At 35.9% G+C, this 27,392-nt stretch overlaps 2 protein-coding genes across 2 annotated transcripts; both read right to left on the bottom strand.

Annotated features, from left to right (window-relative positions):
* Nucleotides 1-1,332: 1,332 nt before the first annotated feature.
* LOC105049954 (pentatricopeptide repeat-containing protein At5g66520) lies at nucleotides 1,333-3,565 on the bottom strand. Its single transcript, XM_010929765.4, has one exon. The coding sequence runs from the start codon at nucleotides 3,436-3,438 to the stop codon at nucleotides 1,531-1,533; it is 1,908 nt and encodes a 635-aa protein (XP_010928067.1). The 5' UTR covers nucleotides 3,439-3,565; the 3' UTR covers nucleotides 1,333-1,530.
* Nucleotides 3,566-8,566: 5,001 nt separating this feature from the next.
* On the bottom strand, nucleotides 8,567-18,324 carry LOC105049953 (26S rRNA (cytosine-C(5))-methyltransferase NOP2B). The gene is made up of 17 exons (XM_010929764.4): nucleotides 17,955-18,324; nucleotides 17,693-17,853; nucleotides 17,537-17,600; nucleotides 17,295-17,428; nucleotides 17,118-17,201; nucleotides 16,851-16,925; nucleotides 16,693-16,764; nucleotides 16,513-16,586; nucleotides 15,173-15,225; nucleotides 14,375-14,484; nucleotides 13,743-13,811; nucleotides 13,567-13,644; nucleotides 12,606-12,698; nucleotides 12,437-12,516; nucleotides 12,245-12,344; nucleotides 8,967-9,244; nucleotides 8,567-8,789 (listed from the first exon to the last, which is right to left on the bottom strand). The coding sequence occupies exons 1-17, from the start codon at nucleotides 18,229-18,231 to the stop codon at nucleotides 8,717-8,719; spliced, it is 1,875 nt and encodes a 624-aa protein (XP_010928066.1). The 5' UTR covers nucleotides 18,232-18,324; the 3' UTR covers nucleotides 8,567-8,716.
* Nucleotides 18,325-27,392: the final 9,068 nt, after the last annotated feature.

The following is a 27,392-nucleotide window of genomic DNA, read 5'->3' as shown; positions in this document are numbered from 1 at the left end:
CGTGAATAGTTTTAAGGACTAATCGATAAATCCTCTCTTTATTGAACCTAAATAGTCCTAAGGATTTCATCACAACAATGAAATTCATTAGAAGATGAAAACTTATGATGAAAATGCCAAAAAAATTTATTAACAAATCAATTATAATACAAGGTTGCTCAATCGTCAACAGATTGACGATTGACTTTTGGGACATATTATATATAATAATATATTATGTTATATTATTATTATTATAAGGTTAAAGGGTTATTTTAAGAATTTGATTTCATATTATCGATAATCTGATTGTCATACCAAGCATGTCAATCAAAATTTTCAGTAATTTTACTGCAATATTATCTACATGTACCAAACACAGTAATCAACATTATTGATAATTTAATGATAGCAATCTATCTTGAAGGCAATGCAGATTATCTTCCAAAATTATCTGATGATGTACTAAACGCAATCTAAGATTTATCACCTTAAGATCTCTTTGTTTTCTTGGTCTACAAGACTTCATCCCAACTTACTGGACTAAATCCACCTGTATATTTATTGTGACCTCTCCATAGAAAGCATCTTCTCCTCAAATCTATCTTTTTGGTAACTTATACTAGTATGATTTTTGATGACATCCAGTAGATTGGCACAGCCCCAAGCACAACATTGGTTAGGATTAGACGGCTATCAATATTAAGCATTTTATATTTCTAAGAGCATAATTTTTTTTGATCTTTTCAATTAGAAAGTTCTAATCTGATACTCGCGTTCTTTTGTAATGCAATGGGAGGCTTAGATACCATTAGTCTTACGAACCACGCCTCTTCTTCCTTACTGAGCCCAATACTGACCATTGATAACTTCTCGTAGTTGATTTGTAGTCCTATTATTATCTCAAAATAATGGAGCAAATATTTAAGCTTCCTCACATATTCCCAATTTATCTTGTAGAAAATTAATGTGTCATCAGCATACAGTAAACATAACACCTTTTCCAACGTATCTTTTTTCCCCCAATGCTTTTAATGATGTTGTTTGAAACCGCTTTCTCCAACAACTTGGACAAAATGTCCACTGCTAAAATGAAAAAAAAAAAAGGGTGATAATGAGTCCCCTTGTTGTAGCCCTTTGTGCATTACAAACCAGCTTGTCATCTCTCTATTTGTATTTTGTAATATTAAAATTCTCTTGAAAGTAGCCTTGAACCAAGGAGGAGTAAAGATGACAATGAGCGGATCCAATTGAAAATTCCTTTATGGCATTAAAATTTTTTATAAACACAAAAAAAAAAAAAAATTAAGGCACGAGCAGGAAATATTTCACTTTTCAAACCTAGGCAAAATCTTCAACCAAACAAAATATGCCAAATTTTACTGAACAAATGAGTTGAAACAGTCAGGAATTAAACAATTGCTTCCTAGGTCTGGAAGTGTAAATACAAGGGGATCAGACCGCAGAGGTCTCCCACGTCGCTATCACTCTTGCAGGCATAACTGTAGGCTTTACACCATTGCAATCCACCACAATCAAACATATAAGAACCTACCAGTAATCTCTACAAGAACAGGAGCCACCCTTGAAACAATGGAACCGGTTCCGATCGCGGACAATGATCTCTCTATCGGCTATCTCAGATATCAACTTGAGAGCTGCATGGCAATCGCTACAGACCCGAAGGTTCTTCATGATCCTGATGGATGTCCCAGGTGGCGTGCTCATCAGCCCAAAGACAACCGCCAGCTTCTCACTATGCCGATACAGAACCTGCTCCTTCTCCCCCTCATCCATATCGTGCAGCACTGCCGAGGTATCAGGGATGTACCCTCGTTGTCTCAGTTTCTCCAGCAACTCCTCCCACCTCCTGTAAATCTCCTCCACCTGAGGGTGATCACTCTCCCCAGCTACAAATTCATGAACCACACCGTCCAAAGCGACCGTGCTCCATCCTGGAGTCTTCTTCACCCCTCGGTCCCTCATCAACCGCCGCATCCGCGCCACGTTCTCCCAATGCCCGGCATTGGCATAGATGTTCGATAGCACGACGTAGTATCCATCATTAAGGGGGTCCAAGAGAGAAAGATGCCGAATGGCCTCTTCTCCCATCTTGATGCTCTTGTGCACTCTGGCCCCTCCAAGGAGAGCTCCCCACACAACACTATTGGGTTCCACTGGCATGTTCTTTATGAACTCATGAGCTTCCTCGAGGAGCCCCGCACGGCTGAGGAGGTCGACCATGCAACCATAATGCTTGATCTCCGGGGTTATGCCATAGTCCCTGCTCATGCTCGCAAAGAACTGCCGCCCCTCCTCCAACAAGCCCATGTGGCTGCAAGCATGCAGGAGGCCGACGAAGGTCACAGCATTAGGCTGGAAGCCGGCCCGAGTCATCCTTGAGAAGAGCTCTAATGCCTCCTCCCCCTGCCCATGCATCGCATGCCCGCCGATCATGGCAGACCATGACACCACACTCCGCACCTCCATTCCATCGAATACTCTCCGAGCGATTGCCAGACACCCGCATTTGATGTACATGTCGATAAGCGTGTTGCAGACCTGGATGTTTTTCTGGAATCCGCACTGGTCTGAGTACTCGTGGACTCGCCTTCCCAAGTCGAGAGCCCCCAGATCGGCGCATGCAGCGAGAACTGCAACCACGGTCACCTCATTGGGTCTCATCCCGGCCGCCTCCATCTCGTGGAACAGGTGAATGGCCTGGCGAGGATTCCTGCACTGGACGTACCCAGCAATCAATGCAGTCCAGGAGCGGATGCTTCTCTCGGGCATCGAATCAAAGAGCTCGCGAGCAATATCCATCTCTCCGACCTTCGTGTATTGGGTGATCATGATATTCCAAGTGACAACATCTCTGATCGGCATTTTATCAAACAAGAGCCTCGCAATATCCATCTCACCGCAGGAAGCATACATATGGAGGACGGTGTTGAGGAGGAAGAGATCAGAATGAAAGCCGAGCTTCTCGACAAGGCCATGAACGGCTCGGCCGAGGGACAGGGCGGACAATTTGGAGCAGGCCTTAAGAACGAAGGAGAGGGTGAAGGTGTCGAGGGCGATATCGGAGCGGCGAAGGCGCGCGAAGAGGGCGAGGGCGTCGGCGGGGGAGGCCGAAGAGGCGAGGGAGTTGAGGCGGGAGTTCCACAGGACGGTCTCGGGCTGGTGGGCGGCGCGGTGGAAGATCTGGCGGGCGTAGGAGAAGGCAGAGGGGGAGGAGAGGGCGCAGACGGCAGCGACGGAGGAGAGGGGAAGGGTGGAGAGGGGCCGGCCCGATTTGATAAGATGGGAGTGCAGCTGCTGGAGTTGGGAGGGGGAGGAGAAGTGGGTGATGGGGAGGTTGGAGGGAGGACACGGGTTTGGACCCTTTGGGGTGTTCTGGGTGGGGGTAGTGTTTTGAAGAGGGGGGAGTTGGCGGGAAGAAACGGTCGGCGACAGCATGGCTTCGGAAGCTCTGAACCTTCCAGCGCTGGAATTCGGCGGATCAGCAGACGAGATCCAACAAAAGGCACCCTTGACTGCTGTTAGCGGCACGCACCTGCACGAGGCCACGTAGATTTCAGTGAGATGCTTGGGAGAAAATATCCCCTTCTCGTAGTCGAAGCTAAGATTTTTTTTTAATTAAAAAAAAACTATTATTTGTATGGTGTACGATCATGCACTGAGTTGAGTCACGCCGTCAGATTATTTCCTAGAGTCAGGTGTTTTGTCTGAAAATGAGGCTGCTTTTTGAGAGACTTTCTTTGGTACAAAGACCTGTATCGATACATTACTAGTATTATATCAATGCGTTTGATATGAGCTTGTTCCGATGTACCAAGGCTGGATATATTCTCCATGATGAATCTGAATTCGATACCAATATGGCATACACATCTGATTAGGATGGTGCATATCAATACAGCGAACCGTATTTTGATGTATCAATTTTCATTTGATCTTTATACCCTGCATTTGTTATGAAAGAATCTATCATTTTTTTTTTTTCCGGTAAACAAAAGAATCCATCTTTCACTCCCATTTTTTGCACATACCAACTTCACGATACAATCTTACCAAAAAAAAAAAAAAAACTTCGCGATACAAATTGGCAGGCACGGAAATCCTGCACCAGACATCCCTCATGAAATTATTATGGTAGCTTCTCTACTTGAGTTCTCTCAAAAGTATTTGAAGAACAATGGCAATATATCCTTAAATAGATTCTAGTGCATCAAAGTGGCCTAAATTGTTTATCATATATTTGGTTAACAAGAAATAACAAAATCTTCAAAAATGTTGTTTTGTCTCCTTGATTCATTCTCGAACACACAACCATTTAAACCGCAAAATTAATCCATTTGACTATCATTGAAGGTACAGGGTTAGCTTGGGATACATGAGACTCATCATCAGTATGGTATTCAGAACCTAGGAGCCCCCATCCCCTTGCTTTCTCAAAATTAAATTTGATGAGAGTGCTTTTGATGGCAGAAGAAAAGGTGTAGTTTTTGTCGGCTTTTTTTATATCCTAGTACCGAGGGAAAAGGTAAGAGGGGCATGGGAAGGACTCAAAAATGCTGTTCTATTTTTCAAAGCCGATGATATCTTCCTTGAAGATGATTCACCAACGGCGATCAACTAGATTTCGAGGCGACTAAGTACTTCCTTTAATATCTTCCTTGAAGATGAATCGGCAATGATGGTCAGTAGGATTTCAAGGCAATGTGTGACATTTCATGCAAATCATATTTATAGAAAAACCAATGTAGTGAATTGAATGGCATTCTTCATTATGAAGCATTCTAATGAAATTTTACAATCTAACTTAAATCATACTCCTCTTGTATTTCATGGTATTTTATTTTCAAACTCTTGGATTACACATCCTAATGGAATTTTATGGTCTAACTTAAATTGTACTCCTCTTGAATTTTGTAATATTTTATTTTCAAACTCTTTTGGATTAGGCATGAACAATCTCGATTATCAACCCACAAAACACACACACACACACACCCCAAACAAAACCTACACCATAAAGATGCCATGAGGTTTAACCATCGAAGACCAGCCTTGCTAAGCAGAGAAAAAAAAATAGATAAACAGAAGAGAGAATCTTTGTTGTGATATATGAATTAGCCAAGTTGCGCAAAACATAATGTTTCCGTATATGTGGTTAATGTTGGATTTCATCAAATACAACATACCACGAATAAGGCCGTAAATAAGTTGAGTTGACCTGTGATCCGATTTAATTCAATCCGTGTAGATCCGATCCGAACTATTTTAAAGAACCCATGGATCAGATCGAATTCTAAAATTAGATCCATTCTATTTTCAGATCGGATCTGAATTTACTGAATTTTGATCCGATCCAACCCGATTCGACCCGAATCCAATGATTTGATAAAGGACTGATCTATCCTCCCTTATCCAATGATGGGATGAAAATATGATTAGATTTTTTGGATTCTTCAATGAAGAACGTAGGACATAAAAGCTCTAATAGTCTCATGCATCAAGATCAAAATTTTAGTTAAATCCAATAGTAGTGCAAACAAGATTGCTTATAGATTTTCTATTTATTGACGTTGTTATTTATAATCCCGATCTGAATCGATCCGGATCTAGATCCAAACCGAACCCATATTTCATAGATCGAAATCGAGTTATACATGAATCCGATCCGATCCAAATGACCTATTGAGTCAAGAAATTTGATTATATACCCAATCCGATCCGATCTTTTATTGGATTAGATTTGAGTCCAATATCTAAATTCGATCAAAAAATTAGATCGGATCGAAGTCACTCATTATTTGATCCAATCTGACCCATCTGCATCCCTAACAATGATAGGGTACCAAAGCAGTTAATTTTCTACTGATAATTAGCCGTTGCACTTTCAAATGGACTTCACAGCTCATAAGCCCCATTAACAGGTCATCTTCCACTATCGACGTCCCAAACACTAGGTGAGCCGAAGAAAAAAACTTCCAGAGTCGACCAGTCTGCCAAAAAAATCAGCCCCATCCAACACCACATCCACAAAATGATTGGCAGGCACCACCTTGTCAAACCATCTCGCATGCCCGTTACTGATGATATGGCATGAGCAATTTTATCTAAATAATATTAATTTAAAAAATTATAAAAATAATATTTTTTTTAAATATTTAATAAAATACTATTCAAAACAAAATCACCCTATGATTGAATGACTTTATGTGCTAACTCATCATCATTCATGCCATGTGAAAGATGGAGTCAGCAACTAATAAATCATTCTAAAATAGAACAACTTTATAAGTCATCCTACCCTATGATAGAGCGATTTTGTGCTTTTCTCAACCACAAATCCCAATGATCCAACTAGCACAGATTTTTCTTCCTTGCATGCGATCATATACTAATCACGTTTTCAGAATTTTATATCTTAACATTACTTTCTATATTTACTATTTAAATCAAATATTTTCTCATATCTCATATCTAATTTTTTAAAATAATTATTTTTTTTATCTATAAGTGTCAAGAAAACAGTTCTAATGAAACTGCAATCCTCTCAGTCAACTATATCTCTTCATTTTGTTAAAAAAATCCATCCAAACATAGAAATCTTTTCTCATTGTATTGTAAAGGCGGCAGCAAAAGAAGAAATCTTTTTTCATCCTCCTCTCTCTTCTCCCTTTTCATTATTGCTGATGTTAACAATCAACGCTACTCTTCTTCTTATCCCATAGAGGAGTCCCTATGCCTTCGGACCATTGAGAGAAGCCGCCGAAGCCTCCTTGATCGAGATAGGGAGGGCGAGAGAAGGACAAGAGGAGGAGCAAAGTAGGGAAGGTGACAGAGATGATTGGATTGCAGAAATTTGTAGTTGAAAAAAGCACAAAATCACTCTATCATAGGATGACTCTATAAGTCGCTCTACGATGAGGTGACTTATAGAGTCGCTCTATTTTAAGATGACTTACTAGTTACTGACTCCACTTTCCACACGATGTGAATTATGGTGAATCAACATATAAAATCACTCTATGATAGGATGACTTTGTTTTGAACAGTATTTTGATAAATATTTTAAAAAGAACATTATTTTCATAATTTTTTAATTTAATATTATTTAAATAAAATGGCCTATGGCATACTACGAATAAATATTCAAGAAAAAAGTTTAAAAAATTAAATATATATTAAAAATCATAATATATTATGACAGTCCTTACAGACAACTTCGAATCTATATAATAATAATAAAATAATATACGAATATTAAGAATAACATTTCATATTAACACGTAAAATTATAGGATAATCTCTCACAACATCATATATCAAATTTTATTTTTTATTTTTTTTATTTTTTTTAAATAAAAAATAAAAATATAAATAATATGATAAAAAATTAAAAAATATTTTAAATCTATATAATGATAGTAAAGTGATACATGGATAGAAGTGACATTTCATGTTGACACGTAAGATGATAAAATAATCTTCGATAATACCACATGTCAAATTTTATTTTTTTATTTTTAAATAAAAAATAAAAACACAAATAGTATGATAAAAAATAAAAAATATTTTAAATTATTATCTATCCATTTATATAATAATAATAAAATGATACACAAGTATCAGGGATGACATTTCATGTTGACACATAAGATTATAAGATAATTTCTCACAATGCCATATATTAAATATTATTTTTTTTATTTTTTTTATTTTTTAAATAAAAAATATAAATATAAATAGTATGATAAAAATAAAAAATATTTTAAATTATTATAACTCAATTTTATTCTAAAAAATGAAGAAAATAAAAATCAGATAGAGCCACAATTATCAAAAGCTAAAACCCTTGCCCTCCTTACTAGCTGCCAATGCCACCTTCGAAGCTTGTGTTCTTCATCTATCTTTTTCAAAAAATTAAATCTCGATAATTCCAACATAATGGAAAGATAGAGGAAACTGCTCAAAAGCAAACGAAACAATATCTAAACCTGACTCCGTGGTACCCTACACCATAGTACGCAATCTTATCAAAAAATATCGATGATATTTTTAAAAAGATGAAGATGAGACTCATCCTTAATGCAAATATCATACCTGATGAGCTTTGCAAAGATGGATTAGTTCAAAAAATAATAAAGCTATTCAGATTAATGCATGAAAGAGAACAACCCCTAAGATTGTAATTTATAGGATAGTTGTAAAAGGCTCCTGCAAGGAAACAAAATTTGACGATATAAAAAAAAAATTTAAGAAAGATATTGAAAAATGAGATATACCAAATGCTTTTAGCTATACAGGCCTGATTTGAATTTGTGCAAAGTAAAAAAATTAAAAAATTTTATTAAATACCATATGAAGATGTTAGATGCCGGACATTTATCAAATACAGTAACCTTCACTAATTTGAGAAGCCATTTTTGAAAAGAACTCTCAAAAATTCTTTTGATCTCATTATAAAATTAATTGATAATTATAATTTTTAATATAAAATATTATCATTATTATCAATTAAATTTTTATAATGCGATGGTTGAGTGGTAGTAAAAATATGAAATGATAGCATGAATGGCTTAGGAAAAATTAGAAGCCTGCGTATAGGACCCAAAACTATATCCATATTACATCAAAATTTTTTACCCCGGTCTAAATCTGGTTGATGGCTAGCAACCAGTCAACCGAGCAACAGAAGGTTCTCTCTTCTCCCTACATCAATTCATCAGGTTGTTCTCCCTTGTTCTTCCATTGCTCCTCCAACCTTTCTCTTCTTCAAGGCTTTCCTTTTCTCCTCTCTGTTAGTAATTCATATGTAAGATTTTAAAAAGAAAATTGCCATCCAGGACGGAGAGGAAAATGCCCTTGGATTCATAATTAAAATCTCTAATCTAAAGGGGAACCGTATGGAAAAGCTAACAAAATACCCATGAATGACTGGGAAGATAGGACGATGCAGACCACTGAAGCCTTACCTGGCTTGTGAAATTTCCTCTTTAGAAGGAAATTTCCGTTTTTTCCTCAGCTTGGCTTTGGAAGAAGGTGATACGTTTCCTTCCTTCGGAGTTCCCCTTTTAGGACCACTCTTTTTCTTTCCTTTATCCTTTTTCGAAACCTTTAGCTGTTCAGGTTTTCCATTTGGGACATCCTTCTGTACATCCTTATTGTCATCAATAACTGCCGCCTCTTCTGTTTTTTCTAATGTCTTAGGAGCTTCTGAAGCTGCTGGTTTGGAATTGCTTAGCTTCTTCAACTGTAGGAAATAATTATAACAAAATTGCAAAAGTTAGACCCTACATCAATAAATACTTGGTAGCAATATTACCAATTGTTCTGCACGTAGAAAAAGAGAGATGCAAGCCATGCAGACAAGTGCAATGCAGACAAACGTGCAAATCTATCTAGACATAACTAGAGTCCACGGGCAAAGACAGGCAAGCAGGGTATACTCCTAAAAAACTAAGTTTAATGATATAAACCAACAACATATGATTTGCAGACATGTCAAAAGTATGGGGAATAAAACAAGAAAGTTGTTTTGACATATGGAAAGGTATCTAAATTTAAAGAGATCGGTGCTTCATATTGAAGCATTAAAAAGACTTCATCATTTTCTTCTCGTTTTGATAAATATTTTGAAGTTGAAGTTCTATATTATTTTATGAAATACATAATGATGGAAGAACTTGTAAGTGCTAATAATATAAAACACAGTTTACTTAGGAAGCTTAATATTGATGAGCAAGCAACTTTAACGGAAGATTAATTGAAATAAGGCATCAGTCACGAGTCATGGAAAAGCTGTCCATGATAAAGAGGATCTATTACGCAAAAGAATGATAAGATAAATGGAGATTTTTCTAAAGGGATCAGGGGAAAGAAAACAGGCTTGACAAAGTGATGTGTGACAGAACACGCATTGAAAGTTAAGAAAGAGTTATACAATGGAAAGAGTATCAACATGCAAAGGGCAAATGCAGTAAGGACGAGGATACTCAGGTGGGCAACATCAGGATTAATTACAATTAAGAAAATTAACAAGTCTAAAAGTGTTCCATTTTTTTTGGGTGGAAACAAGCATGCCCACATGTTAAAAGTAGAAAAAAAAAAAATCATATATATTGAATGACACATGGGAATGTGGACTGAAATTTTAGGCTTGATTTTTTTTTCCCCCCCTTCGTGTGTGAGTTACTGCTTTTTTTGCTTCTTTGTCAGGTGGCAGTGGACCCATCATGGGTAAGATTACCTTAGAGGAGGTGGAAACTGGAAAGCATGCAGGAGAGATGCTCATATGATACTGTTTAGCCAGGGGAGCTGGAAATAGATACTCAGGCATTTAAGAGCTTTTTAGCCAAATGGAGACAGAAGCTTGAGCATCAAAGCATCGGTTAACTAAGGAGCTGGGAAGCTTGTCAAAAGAAATCTGCTGCTGCTAAAACTTCTTGATAAGGCTCTCATCACACGTTCCCTCATAATCTAATACGAATGCTCAATGCATGGCAAGAAAAGGCAGAACGTGCAGGCAGCAAATATGCTAGAAAGGCAAGACTAAATTCTTTCAGTTATTTGGGAAGAGTTGCCTAAAATCTTGCAGTTTCTTAATATAACCATTTTGTCTAGGCCTTGCGGTTCAAAAGAAAAGAAAAGGGATAAACATATCAGGCTTACAAGAAGTAATCTAATAGTTTAATTTAAAATGCATGACTTCAACTACTACATCTGGCATTAACAACTTTTACGAACAGCTGAGACTACTGTGTGTGTGTGTGTGCGCGCGTGTGTGTGCGTGCGTGCATGTGTGTGTGTGTGTGTGGCTCCCCCTAACTCAATTAAAACTGATTTATAAAGAAAGCCAAAGACAGCAAGAAAACCACTGAAATTTGCTAGGACCAGAAAGGGATGATTGCCTAGTTATCAGGCATTTCTAGGCCACTATTAGTAATTTTGCAATGATTTGAAAGCTGCTCCTAACCAAGAAGCCAACAAATCAGCTCTGCCTTTCCCTTAACATATCAGCCATTTCTTTCGTATTCAAACTTCAATCCAAACAATTCAATGCAGTAAACAAATTATATATCATAAATCACCAAGACCCGTTTTTCATATTAATTACAGCTCTATCATTCCTTCCTACCAATCACACACCTTTTGTTAGATCAAGCCTTTCCAACTTGTTCCTTGCAATTTCCATCCAAGTTGTCCTATGTCAAGTCTTTTTGTTCAGCTGTACTACACAAATTTATGCATCTCTAACCAAGGCCTTCTGAGATATTAGCTTAACATGTTTGAAAAACCCAACACGTTTCTGTCACCTCTCTAATGTAATTATTAAAACCATATCCTTGAAAACCATAAGTTATTTCACCTTCATGTGTCACCTTAAACATATGCATTAATCCTATCATGGGAAATTAGAACGACAATAATAATATCAACCTTGTTCTTGTTTTGGATCTTCCAAACTCCTGTGACTTGCAGATCTCATGTAAGACTTCAAAATTTCATAGCACTGCTTTATCCTTGCAGTCTTTGGTGTAACTGATCCCAGATGACAACTAAAATTTTATGGCAGAGTTTCTGACATCGATTATGCTTTGTGGCTCTCCACATACTTCATATTTCAGTTTCACTTATTATATATAACCTCCCTTGATCTTCCTTCCATCATATTAGTTTTAGCTATTACATGTTTATTTTCTCCACTGACAGCATTATTCACAAACAACATGCACCATGCAGCCATAATTCATTTACTACAGGTCTGCAGAGACAAGAAATTAAAATAGCTGGAGTGCAACTTTAATCACATCCAATCTTGGTGTATATCTGTGCAATTACTTACACAAGAAAAATTGAAACTCCTTTGTTCTGTACTTTATAATTTAACTGCTGTACACTATCCATGTGTCTCAAAAGTTACCATATTTAACCAATACTGATACAACATCTATGTACCACCAAGGAATAAGTGTACAGACAACTTATGCACTATAAAGGTATGCTATGTAATTCTTAGCATGTACATTAAGAAAAAAAGTTTGACATTAGCTCAGTGTTAAGATGGTCTATGTCAATACCAAACAATATTATTGCAGATAAAGGAATGCAGGTAAAACACAGCTCAAGTTCATAGCCAAGTAGTCAGCTTTGTATGTATCACTACATGAAATAGCATAAGTTACTATTTAGTATAAATCACCAAAAATTGAGATGAACCCTTTTATTTGATATATTTTAGAAAATCACTTACCTTGGCCACAAAAAAACCTTCCATGTTGTTTACATGAGGATAAAACCGCCTTGTTTTTTCTAAAGAGGGGTGAAACCGCTGCTCCCTAAAGCGAATGAATCTGGACAGCAGAGAAACTTGCCGTAAAGTTCAAGCTATTATAAGGGTACAACAAGATGTTAAAATTCAATTAGTCATTATAGATTAACATACCCTGGGCGACCAAAGTCCAAACCACATGGCACAAGCTTTACATCTCTCTTTTTGAGTGCATAGTCTATAACTGCTTCATTCTGCAAGATATAAAGGAACACCTTAAAACAATAACACATTAATCTTGAATTTTAATTAACTTAAGCAGGCATTCATGTTTTATACAAACCTCAGGAACCATCATAGAGCAAGTTGAGTAAACTATGTACCCCCCTGATTTTGAATTAGCATCCACTAAATCAATCGCTGCTAAAATCAGTTGCTGCAAGAAAAATTAATACATATTCAGGAAGCCATTATATAATGGCCCATCTGAATCTGATTATTCAAAGAACATAAATCAGAGAATGCACATTAAAAAATAAATAGACAATTGGATATCAAGCAAATGGATTTGATTGGCAAGGTGGTAATAGGTCCCAAATAAATCCCTTGCCTGCTAAATGAATCAAGAGACAGTGTTCTCAAATATAAACAGCTGAAACCTTTTGTCAGAGAATGAAGTAGCCTGAGAGATAATATCAGTGCCACTAAAGAGGTTAATTTTTAACCTAGTAAGGGAGACTGTTTGTCAGCAGGGTGTGCATCTTATGTTTTTCAGTATCAGCAGGCACATCACAGATGATAAAGAATGTGTTACTTGGTTAGACAAATCAATTGTTCTTTTAACTAATTGAGATGACACTAAAATATCTAGAAGAGGAAGAACTTCGGTCACTTATGCAAATATTAGCATATATTATTGTATCTCTTACAACTCTTGTAACTCTCAGTGTGCGTGTGTATGTGGTGGTAGTTTACAAGAGAAAACAGAATACAATATGCATGACACAAGCATGATTTTAATAATGTGAACCTAAAGAACTACTAGGCTCTCTAGAATCCAGATTTTCTAAATGCAGACGATATTTAAACAAATACAATTAGAAAAATACCCTAAACTCAATCCAAAAACCAATGGCAAGCCTTTTTAAGGGACATCCCACTGCTTTTTAAGGGACATCCCACTGCTAAGAATGCAGAAAAAAGATATGTTAATCAAGCTTCCTTCCTCAAAATGGAGAAGCCATGATCTGATAATTGCATCAATGTCAAAGAAACATCACGTACTAAAGAAAATGCAAATATACCTTTTGCAGGAAAGCACAATTTTGTACATCTTCAGTGGACTTGGATGTTTTAATAGATTGTTGATCTGGGCAGATAGTCTTCAAAGAACAAAAAGGCCAAGGTACTCATTAGTTGAACAGTTCATACAAGAAACAAGAACTCCATGCTGTGAGCAAAGGTGAAAAGCTAAACTCACCCCAATTCCAGTGCAGGGAGCATCCAGTAATACTCTATCCACAGAATTTAATCCGAGAACCTTTGGTAGCTGAACTCAAAAGATACCACATCATCAATAACTTCAATTTTCTAATGAGCCGCTGCTCTATCTCTTGCATTCAGGAAAAACAATCCTCAGTAATTATTTCAAAATTTTATTCTACTGTACAAGAAAGTGTATGCAAAAATCATTTTAATCATTAAAGGTAGATGAACGCATGTAAATGCAGAGCACTCAAAAAGCTACCAGGTTGATGAAGAATGTATGCTCACACAATAAATCAAAGAATTCAAATTCATTGACGAAGGAAAACAACACACAAGATACTTATAAAAATGAGAAGAGATGTTTCCTTGAAAAGAAAAAATCTACTGCACATATGAAAATAAGAATATGGTCCGCACAGCAGGGGCTATAACAAAAATCATCAATAGACAGTATTATTAAAAATATCAGAGATTAAAAATTTCAATTCATTAGACGTCAAGAAAACAAGCACAAAGCATAAAAGCCATGAAACAGAGAAGACCAGTCAACTATTCATGACAAGAAATAACAGCATACAGCTGATATCCAGTACCAATAGAAGATAAATTTGTCTAAATACAAACCTCCTTCCCATCATAGTTGCACACTACAGTGTTTGTCACACCCATACGATGTATATTTGCTAGCAGTGACTTGACCCTTGCTTCCTTGTACTCATTTGCATAAATTATTCCTGGGAGATTAAGGCAATTTTCAAAAAAATAAAAATAAAAATAAAAAACCAGATAAATACATAATGTAATATATAATGACAGAATATAGTCAGATTAACAGCTTAGAAATGAAAAAGCCAATGCCAGCTCAGAGAAACGTTGATTTGATAACATGCTTACCTAATCAGTCATTTAGTGTGTAAAATTTTTGGTTATTCAATTGATCAATTAATATGCAAAGCATAGACAGGCAGATCATTACTAGTACCAGATGCATCACAGACAGGAAAGATGAGAAAAGGAACACATAAGGAAGGTTTGTATGAGATCCCCCACAGTTGTGATTGACAAATTGCAAATACTTTTTCAAATTGTCAAGGTTAGCACCTGCTCCACTCACACATTTCTTCAGACAGAGAAATTTGTTTAGGAAATTTTGGCCACCATGCTATTTTTTGCCTTTTGTAGAAAGGTAACTCAGATTAGGAGATCACAGATACTTCTATATTGTTAATATTAAATTGTTTTAAATACTAATATGGAAGCATATACAGCATGCATAGCTACAACTAGGGGTGGCAATTTCTGACCTGGGCCAGCCAGCCCACCTGAACCCATCCAAAATAATGTAAACAAGATAGGAGAATCTAATTTGAAGATGTATATAAGCTAGACAAGCAAACACTTAAGTAGGAACATTGCATGTACCAGTATTCTTCACAAGAGCTGCAATGTATGTCGTCTTACCTCCTGGTGCAGCCCTGAAGGAGCACATAACAATATTAATGAGCACATAAACGTGGAACAAAAATAACATGGAAATTTTCAAACTGAAATTTTTCAAAAGAGGTAATAAAGCAACCAGTCTGGATGATAAACACTAAATGACTTGCATCATCAAACTCCAGATTCATAAATACTTTAACAGCATCCCATTATCAAGCCATTCTCGCTGTAACAACTGCATGATGAAGACAACTTCAGGGCTCTTTAAGATGCCTACCAAGACTCATAAGAGTAACCTAAGCTGTAACTATGGATACTATTGCAAGCACAAACCTTTCAGAATATCACCAAATAGGGTGTGTCTCAAAGGTTGCTATTCCTTTCTTAAATCAATGTTTCTGTGGTCAGTTTCTTTGTTTCATAGCAACTGACTAGTTTGGGGAAGCTACAGCTGATAACTCCACAGCTTATAGGATAGAAGTACCTCGCTATGTTATTACTTGCAAACATCTTTTGTTTATCATACAAATTTTTAAGATTATTCTTTGTCTATAAGAGTGCACTAGAGCTTGGAGCTTGGAAGCAGTAAGATTTGGAGAAAGAGCCCCACCCCCTTGACTTAATAAAACAAAGTGTAGCCTGTAAGGTTTTAGATAAACTATCTTTCTGTTACACAGATGTGTTTCCTATTAAATTGACACAACACCTACTTCCACCACAATTTGATTCAAAATCCCCGTTTTTCCAGGTTACATCTTGTAACAAGTTCCATCCTTTCTGCCAATGGTAGAACTGAAATGGATCAGCAAGATACGAAGGCAGCCCAGATGTATACAATTATATTTTGGGACCACAATTTAGTTTTGGTCTCACCACCTACCAAGAATGCTGGCTCACAATAGATTTGCGGTTTAACTTCAAGACCTGGCAGTGACATCGGTTTGTGTTGGGTCCAACTACAGTTAAATCCACCACACCTATCCAAGCTTAGATCAAGGTTGGGGTCCAGATAGGGAAATGATGTACCTGTGTTGCCTTGTCCTTCCTAACACACCTTCTCTTATAGTCAGAAACACATCAAAAATTGCTATTTTTATAACAAAGCAATTTGAACCTTGACAATGCCGTGAAGTCTAATTCACCTACATGGCTGAGTGATCTTCCTAGTTTATTTTTTCAATTATGATGAGACCTAAAGTGGCCATGCTTTGAATTATTCTGTAATTAGAGTTGTAGTCTGCGATGAATAGCAGTTAACTAGATGAAGTTCTTTGATATAAGAATGAACAACTTTCTTCAAGCATATGACCAGAATATCTTACGCCATATCAACAATTCGTTCCTTTTCTTGAGGAGCAAGCGCCATAACAGGTAAAAAAGAATTTGCAGCTTGTTTCTGCACAAATGTTATTCTTACAATATTAATCATCTCTCTAAAGAAAATCCAGAAATGTCAATGGATGAATACAATGAGATCATTAGAGAGTTGGAACATTAGATACCATGTAATGCCCAGCCAAATATTCAGGAGTTGCACCAGTAGGCACTTGTGACTCATATACCACGAGACCAACCTGTCATTGTATATCATGAATAGCTCTCTAAACTTTACGTAACTGATTTGTATCTCTGAATTAAACAACCAGACAACCATCTGTACCTTTGACCACTTCCCTATTGGATCTAGATTGACCCCTCTATTTATTAGAACACCAGCAAGATCCCGCCTACGAGTCTACACCAGAAAAAATATGGAGTGATTAAGCACACACAGCTAAATAAGCAATTTCCACAAAACTAAAAAACAGCGTTAAAATTTACTTTGAAATCATTAGGTCAAAGATAGCTATTTAAAGGCAAGATAAATGGGGATCATGGCATATCGATGATCATCACACATTAAATGAAAGAAAAATATCACAAGTACCTTTAAAGTGTTTGTACGCAAGCATTCAGGTCGATTCTTTTCAAAAGCCTCCAATAGTTCAATAAGCTCGACAGCCGGGAACATCTAGACATAAAGAAATAACAAAGTGTAAAACATGGAAAAGGGGGGAAATCCCGAATTACATAACAAACAAAGACAGATGGAAGAGCTTCATACCTCAATAAAAGCATCAGTAAGAAACTCATTGTAGCCATAGTAAGACATTATGTCCGCCTTGAGCTGACCGATGTAATTCTTCCGAGAGGCACCCTCCTGCCTCAGAGTCTTGAAATTCGTGAGAACACGAACAACTGGACAGAAAACAATCCCGGAAGAATTTAATCAACCAAAATCCAAAAAAAAAAAACATAATCACGAGAAATAAAAGGCACGGAGCATCGGAGATCAATCCTACGCACTCTCTTTTATCCTCCGTTGAAGATTTGGAAGATTCGGGGGTTGACGAGCTTCTTCTTCGAGCTCCTGAAATATAAAATTTTCGAGGAACATGAGATAACAAATCCAAAATTATGCTGAAAATGAGCAAAAGAGGTGGCAAATTTACAAAAGATAACCTCTTTTGTCGGCAATCTGAACTCATCCGACTCTTCTTTAATATTGAGCCTCAATTCCTCTTCCGCCTCCGCCTCCGCTCTCGCCCTTGCCTCATCAATCGCTTTCGACTTCGCCTCTAAATCAGACTCGTCTGACTCTGACCCCGACTCCTCTCCCTCCTCTGTGATAACCCAACAAAAAATAATCACAACAAATCCCAGTTCCGAACCCAAAACCTCCAAAAGAAGACATGAAAGAGAGATAGAGAGGTAGAGATGAAACCACTGTCGCTGCCTCCTAGGAAGTCATCAGTAAAGGGGTCCCCATCGGAGGAGACGTCCGATCCAGGTTGCTCGTCTTCGAGGTCAGACGCTTGGCTGCCATTTTCTTCCTCCTCGTCCTCAGGGTTGGAATCGCCGTCGAGGGATTCGACCTCTTGGGAAGATTTGGAAGAGACGAAGTCTCTCTCTTCCTCGTCCTTTCCCTGCGGCATCTTCTTGTTCCTCTTCGAATTTGGCTTCGGGGATTTCGCGGCTACGTGCTGCTTCTGAGCAGCCATCAGCGTTTGGTGGGAATGAGGAGCGGGCGGAAAAGAGAGAAACGGTCGAGGAGTTTCGGGGATGAAAGGAAGAACCCTAGGGTTTATTACCGGGGGTGCAAATGGGCCGGAGATCGGATCTTGACCGACTTCGACCTGATCTAATTTTTAGATCAGATTTTAATAATAAATTTTAATCAAAAATTAAATCAGATCAAAATAAATTTATGATCTAAAATTTGACCTAAATAAATCGTTCAAATCAAATTAGGTCATATATATAAATTTTCACCAACTCAAAAAAATCATATTCGATTCAAATTCGAGATGGGTCATGAATTGCTAACAATTTAAGCTAAACTTGCTTTCAAGTGTCTAAGGTTGTGTTTGGTAGCTGGCAAGCTATCTAGATTACTAGCAATTGAAAGTAGACTTACTAGATTGCTGCATTTGATATTTTTTTTTTATGGCAATCTAAATTGTCTTTGTAATTTGCATTGCCTTCTATATGGCAATCTAAATAGCCTTAGTGAGGGATGACTATCCAGATTATCACTTTTTCGATAATATTGTAATAAAAATTTTGAATAAAATTATCTCTAAAAATATCATACAAAACTCGTTACTTCTCTTCTGACCTCTCTGTGCCACCCCCTCCCCCGCCTCCCGCGGTGCCCGCAGCTTCTCTACGCCACCCCGCCACCCCCCGGGTGCTCGTGACTTCTTCCGATCACACATCACCTTGTTGCACCACCCCACCCCCCACCGCTCCTCGCGCTCGGTCCCGCAGTTTCCCACTCCCCCCCCCGCTTCTCCACCCTCGATCTCGTAGTTCCCCACCCACTCCATCCCCCCCCTCCCCAAGCGGTTTCTCTATTGCACCCCCCCTCTTCGATGCCTTGGTCCCACACTTTCCCACATTTCTCGTGGCTTCTCTGCACCACTATCATCCCCCACTGCCCACGACTTCTCTATGCCACCCCCCTCCACTGCCCCCCTGATGCGCTCGTGGCTTTTCCTCATCACATACCACCCTGCTGTGCCGCCCCCTCAACATCGGTTCTCGCCCTTTGTCCCGCGGTTCTCCACCCCCCTCCCTCTGATGGCTTCTCAGTGGCACACCCTCTCCCCCCTCGAGCACTACTCCTCCACCCTTGGTCCTGTGGTTCCCCACCCCCTCCCCCCCACACCTCCTTAGCGATTTCTCAGCAGCACCCCTCCATTCCCGATGCCTCGATCCTATGGTTCCCCACCTCTTCCGTGGCTTCTCTGTACCACCCCCTTCCCTGCCCCTACTGCTCGTGACTTCTTTGCACCATCCCACCACCACACGTGCCACACACCACCCCGTTGCACTCGTGCCCCCCCTCTCTTCTTGGCGGGCACCAATAGCTCCTCCATCTGTGACCCATGGAAGGCTTTTAATTTTGAAAAAAAAAAAAGTTCAACTTAATTATGTAATTTAAGAATATTTTAAAAATTTAATTTTATATTATCTATAATTTGATTGTCATACGAAATATATTAATTAAGATTCTCCATAATTTTTTTATAATATTACATGCATGTACTAAATAGTAATCAATATTACTGATAATTTAATTGATAGCAATCTATCTTGAGATAATTCACGTTACCTTCCAAGTTTATCCAATGATACACCAAGCGCGACCTCAAGCCATCATCCAAGTCAAGGGCTCAAAATGACCCGTGGGAATGGCTCGCATGGGCTACCATGGGATCTTTGCCTCTTGCTTCAGTGTCATCTTCATCCAACGTATTCAAACTTCCAACATGCTCGAGCAAATGATGAGACCTGGAACAATAGAAAATTAGGCATGTTGATCGGCCTGTGTCAACGTAAATGCAAGTCTATATTCAATCTATGGACATAATTTCTTAGCCTAACAGTTTTTATTGTCACAACAGCATAGTTACTATTATAATACAGCGACAAAAACAAAAAAAAATATTATGTAAATTTAACTTTAGCATATGTTGTCTGGATCCTATACCAAGTTTAAGTCATATTAGATTGGGCCAGTGAACATAAAATCCAAATCAATCCAACAAACTAAATGGAACGGATTAAATCAGAATTCAATAAACCAAATCCAATCCGACATACAGAACAGATACAATAAAATCCGATCCAGCCTGATGGATCTTTTAAAATGGTTCCAATCATGTTTTAGTAGGTCTGATTGAGTCAGGGGTCAACCGGACCCAGTTATAGCCTTTTTTTTTTTTTTTTTTTTTTTTTTTTATGACCTCCAACGGAAAATGATAAAAAGGAAGGGAAAGAGAGGGAAAAAAATGTGGGGGCAATGAGAACATTGCACGTGCTATGCACGTGACTTATTCAAGAATGGGGAAGACTGCAGCAACAGCAGTCCGGCCATCCGCTGTGATGTTATATGAAATAAATATAATGGGTCTTACAACATATTATCTTTATAACGTGGGTGAGAGATTTGTTAAGAATTGAGGGGATCTTAACAAAAATTTGAAGACACGTCTCATCATTATTCTTAAAGTAATATTTATCCCCACTATAATTGCTGCAAGGTTAATGGCAAATCACTTTTGGTATACAATAAGGCTCCAGAAATCTACAAATAGCAACTTCTAAAAATTTCTCTTCAAAACTTCTCAATTTTCTATATTTGTATGATTAGGTGAAAAACAGAATGACGAAAGAATAGAAACTTAATTCATATTTTTATCATCTGCAAAAGACACTATATATAATGACAGATCGTGTCTATTAACTATAAAAGTTATATCTGTTTAATTTAATAATCGTATTTATTCAATGTAAAAGTCATATATCTTCGGAAACAGGTATGTTTGTTCAATCAACAATCACAATAAAAAAATATTATGTCACAATAAAAAAATATTATAGTAGATTAAAAATAAGTTTCAGTTAACTGTCAAATCTTTAATTACTTAAATATTATATATATAAAATATTTTATTGAAAGAAAATTCAAATTTTTCTCCAAGATTTCCACCATATTTTTTCAAGTATAAGACTGGTTCAAATGTATATAAAATACTTTCCTTTCTTGTAACTTTCCATGTAGGATTATTCCTTTATCTTTTCAACACTAGTATAAAAACTACCAAAAGTAATAATAGATATAATAAGATTATGATGTGATGGGGAGAAATTATGTCCTGCACTAGGTCAATTATAAGCATTTGTAGCTCGAAGAACAAATGCCTATGATTGCATGGTGCACCGTTACGTAATGCATATAGTGTAAGATATAATTTCTTCATAGTAAGAGTGGTAAGAGCGGAGGAGGTGGACAGAGACGAGATGTTTGATGGGAAAAAAATGCAGCTAGAAGAAAAATGAGGGAGAAAAAAAAGTAGAGGGCTGAGGAGGAGGGAGCTTCAGCAAGGTTGGCATTTGAGGGTCTGGTCAAGGACTTGGTGAAGGGAACTAAGAGGGCTCGAAGGGTTCTATAGGGGCAGAGTTGCTTCCAAGTTGAGTCAGCTTGTCTAATTATTTTTCTACTGTACAGATACCAGGAAGGCTTATGCTCAACTTTGTGGCTTGCCCTGGTTTGTGGGGCATCATAAGATACATGTTAGTAATATTATTAAAGGTTTAGAAGTTAAGGATTTGTTCTTTTGAGAATAAAAATTTATCCAGAAATCTATATTTTTTTGGATAAGTATTTTTTAGATAATATTTAGACAAAAAATAGTTTATCCATAATGTTTTATATATTAAAAATGGCTCGAAAATCTATTATCCATATTTTTTTTTGTATTATTAGTTTTCTGGATAAGTTGCTAAGATCTATCCATATTTTTCATAATATCCTTTACAAAATATAAATATTATTATATATAATAATATAATATGATATATTATATTATAATATTATTATACTATTATAATATATTAAAATATTATATTATTATGTTATAATATATTATAATATATTAATATATTATATCATATTAATATATTATATTATAATACTGTATAATATTATATTAGTATCTTATATTAATATAATATAATATATATTATACTATATTATTATATATAATAATATAGTATATATTATTATATATAAATATACTATATAATTATATTGTTATTATAGTATTATATAAATATTATTATATATAATATTATAATATAATATAGTATTATATTATAATATATTATAATACAATAATATATAAAAATATATTATATTATGTTAATATCTTATATTAACATAATATAATATAATATAATATAATATATATTATTATACATAATAATATGTTATATTATTATATTATTATTATTATAGTATTATATTATTATAACATATTATAATAATATGCTATTTTATATTATAGTATACTATATTAAATTATAATATAATATATTATATTATAATAATATATTATATAAATATTATATTATATTATTATAAGGTTAAGGATATATCAGAAATGAATTAAAAAATTATTTTTTTGGTTGATAGAAAGTTGATTTAACTATTTTTTAAATAAATAAGATTTTTTTTCATTTGATGGATAAATACTATTCATAAAAAAATAACTTATCTATCTTAAAAAGCATAAAAATATGGATAAATTAGTTAATAAAAAAATTGATCAATTTTTTTATAATATTTACCCACAAAAGAACTAGTCCTAAGAGCCCATTCATTTGAGGATAAAAAATTTATTCAAAAATCTATATTTTTCAAGCAACATTTAGATAGAAAAATAATTTATTTATATTTTGTTATATATTGAAAAATGACTCGATAATCTGTTACTCATATTCTATTGTATTGCTAGTTTTCTAAATGAGTTGCTAAGATCTATCCATATTTTTTATAATACCTTTTATTATATATAATAGTATAATATAATATAATATAATATATTATAATATTAATATATTATTACATTATAATAATATAGTATATTATATTATTATATTAAATATATTATAATATACTATAATAATATAATGTATTATATTATATTAATATCTTATATTAATATAATATAATATAATATATGTTATATAATATTATTATATATAATAATATAATAAAATATATTATATTATATTAGTATATTTTTATATATTATTATATTATATTATAGATATAGTATAGTATATTATAATATATTATTTTATATCAGGTTAATATCTTATATTAATATAATATATATTATATATAATAATATGTTATATTATTATATTATTATAGTATTTTTTGTTTAATATATTATAATAATATAATATATTATATTATAATAATTTATTATAATATAATATTCTATATTATATTATAATATACTATATTAAAATATAATATAGTATATTATATTATAATAATATATTATAATATATTATATAAATATCATTATATATTATATTATGATATATTGTATTATAATATATTATTATTATAAGATTAAGGGTATATTATGAATGAATTAAAAAAATTATTTTTTTTATTAATGAAAAAATGATTTAGCCACCTCTTAAGTGGGTAAGATTTTCTTCTATTTGATGGATAAATACTATCTATGAAAAAATAACTAATCTATTTTGAAAAGTATGAGAACATGGATAAATTGGTCAATGAAAAAGTTGATCAACTTTTTCATAATATTTATCCACAAAAGAATAGACCTTAAAGAAAAAGTATATTCATTGGGACAATAAATTATATATTTAATATTCCTTATATTGATCCTTTTTTGGTATTTATGTTTAAAACACTTCTAATTTTCTGTGTCCTTTAAAAAACAAAATAATAACAAACATAAAGAGTAGGGAGGGATGTGGATTAGTCTTTTTTTTTTTTCAATATATATGTTTTAAGTTAAATTATAAAAATATCCTCTCAACTTTAGTATAATTTCACTTATATCTTTCTGACTTTGAAAAATATCGAACTTCTTTCAAATTTTTGAAATATTCTAAAATAATCCTACCATTTATCTCCATTAATGGAATGATATTATATAACAATCACATGATACCATCATTTTTCAAATTATCAAACTACCCTTTTCTCACCTCCTCCCTCCTCTCTCTTTCTCCTTCCCCCTCCTCCCCTTTCTCCTCATCCTCTTCTCCTTCTTATTATCCTCCTTTAAATCCATCCGTAAGCCCTCTCTCTATCTATTCTTCATCGACAATTTCTCATTCCCCCTTCTCTTCCTCCTCATCCACTCTCCTCCTCATCCTCTTCTAAGCCTATCCATGATCACCCCCTCCATATCGGCTCCCTCCATCTCTATCTTTTCCTCACCAATGACCCTCATCTCCTTCCTCCTCATCTCCTTCTCTTCCTCATCCTCTTCCTTCTCAATCCCACCCACGAGCCCTCTCCCTCCACGCGGCTCCCTCCACCTCTATCTAATCCTCCCCTCCTCCTATTTACTTCTCCTTCTTCTTTTTCTCCTCCAAACCTACCTATGAGCTCTTTCTCTCCACGACGACTCTCTCTATCTCCACCCCTTCTCATCGATAATCCTTCCCCCCTCTTTCCACCTGACTTCCTTCTCCTTCTCATTACCCTCCTCCAAGCTCGTTTATGAACCCTCTCTCTCCACAGCGACTCTCTCCATCTTCATTCTTTTCTTATTGACGACCGTTCCTCCCCCCTCCTCCCCTTCCTCCTCACCTCCTTTCCCTCCTCATCCTCCTCCAATCCCACCTATCAAGCCTTCAAGAACATCCTTCCCCTCCACTTGGGCGACTACGATCCCACCCTCCCCCTCCACAATGGCTTGTTCATCTGTGTCCTTTTTTTGCCAACGATCTCTCTTATATGTACAAAAGATATTTTTATCCATTAAAATAATAAGCTAATTCTATTTGTTGGAAGTAAATAGTCGGATCATTTAGAACGTCTCAAAAATTTGAACGGCTTTTTAATATTTTTTGAAGTCGAGAGGATGAAAGTGAAATTGTACTAAAATTGAAGCGATATCTCTTTAATTTATTGTATATTTTATTTCTATACGATGTATGTTAAATGAAAGCATGAACATGAATAATTGTGCTTATCCTATTTTAACAATGAAACTCTTAATATATAATGACTGCTGGAAATGGGGGTACAAAAAAATGAAACTGATGAAATCATGCTAGGGAATTATAAGTCAAAATGGATTAATTATGTACTTCAAACCAGAAGGTAATTACCGGAGAAGGTAATCTCTGATTCACTTGCAATCATAGTAGCCAGAGATTGCTAATATTAAATTATGCACTCAGTCATATGCCACCAGAGAGGTCGGCCCATAAGGCCATAACTCTTTCTTCGTGCCGTTACGGTGTTATCACGATATTACAAAAGGACTGCCACGACGCAAAATAGTTGTACTCCATGAGCACAAGTGTTCTTCACTGTGCATAAACGAAAATGTTACAATTTGACATTACGGTGCTCACATGAGTTTAGATAACGCACATGCCATTTAACCAGCGATTCAAAGATGCCAGCCACGGTCTCATCCCTATTCAACCAAGATCTGCCATAACATATGAAGTCGATAAACGTTGCTTGAAAGGTAGCCGTTCTCGAAGCATCGTTTTAATGCCCATCAACCACCACATCAACAGCACGACACGGAGGCAAGTTTTTTCCAATTTTCCTCTCTTTCTTCCTTCCACTTGTTTAAAGAAGATAACCCTGCTAACAGTTTGGAAACAATGAAGATTGCACGTTTTCATCGGTTATCCCCTTTTCGGCCCGTTTTTACCATACCAAAAGGGAACAGGTTTCGACCCAATCTGGTCTTGGCAAAATGGACGCACGTCGGACCTGGATGGATCTTTATACAACTTAAAATTAGCCTCCTTAACCGGGAAGTGGAGTGGAGGTAGAAGACTCACCCTGTTTAAATTTACAGGATGTCACACAACTCCCAATATTTTCACATTTGCAAGATTAGGTTGTTGCTATTTTTTTTCACGAAAACAGCAGGACACGGACCTTACAGTCCCCGAATCCCCCATTACCTAAGAAACAACCCATCGACTCACATAACCGGCATATATTGGTAATAAGCGTACAGATACACGATTACAAATAGCCATAAGGAGCATCATATCTCTTTAAAGAAAAATTGTTGGCCTGATAGCACCCTGCGCAACCACCATGGTCTCCCGAACCAACGTTGTTTGATCGAATCAAATTTACTCAGCTCCTTCAAATGACAACTGATTTTCCCATTCCACCTCCGAAAAGACGCGCCCAACCTAAAGTTCTTTCAAGTACCGGCCCAGCACCTAGCGTTAATAAATTTGTTTTTATATATATAAGGGAATATACTAAACAAGCGAACCTCAAATAATGAACAATGAGAATGGATGTTAACCCTTTATCATTTATCCATCAAAATAATAACCCACACGGAGGAGAAAGCTAGCAACATGGAGTCACGCAATGGACCCGTGAATTACAATGCCACGAGAGCGAGAGGCAAGTCAAAACATCGAACTTGCAGCCTTCAAAACACATGGCGAGGTACTGTCAGCGCCCATATCCATCACAACCAAAGCATCAGCCAAAAAACGAATCATCAGCGAAGTTGAACGATGTCCAATTTAGATATATAAAGATCAACCATTCTTGCTAGCTAACAAGCCCATAGGACCTCGGATTACGCCTCTTTTCCACATTCATGTTAAGCATGTCATTTTGCCAGCGCCCGATCAATATTTTAACAAAAATTTGAAACACGATTTGAGCTGTGGAAATCGTCGTTACACCAGCACGAGATGCAGACATCCATGGGATGTCTATAATAGGGATCATTAAATGCCATAGTGCCGGCGGTAAACAGAGGGTTCAAAATTTTCGCACTCTAACCATCAGATGCACAAACACGGGCGGGGATCCGTTGCCAGCAAGAAAAGGAAAAGATTATAAATAGGATGAAGAACTTCAAGAAAACAGATTAAAAAGATTCAAAACTTCATTAAAGGAAAAAAAAAAAAACCTACAGAAGTCCTACCCTTGTAACATGGAAATAACTAGCAGATATATACTGGAAAGGGTACAATTCAGGTATGATATGCAGTGAAACCAGGAAGTTTTAACTGGGGGGGGATGCCATTCTTGGTGGATGCTAAGAGTTCTACAACACAGATGATCACTTTTGTATTACCTCAGTATGGCCTT

The sequence above is a fragment of the Elaeis guineensis genome, chromosome 8 (assembly GCF_000442705.2).
Source record: "Elaeis guineensis isolate ETL-2024a chromosome 8, EG11, whole genome shotgun sequence".
Lineage (NCBI taxonomy): Eukaryota > Viridiplantae > Streptophyta > Magnoliopsida > Arecales > Arecaceae > Elaeis > Elaeis guineensis.
Note: the sequence above shows the minus strand (reverse complement) of the source record. Positions and strands in the feature narration are given on the sequence as shown.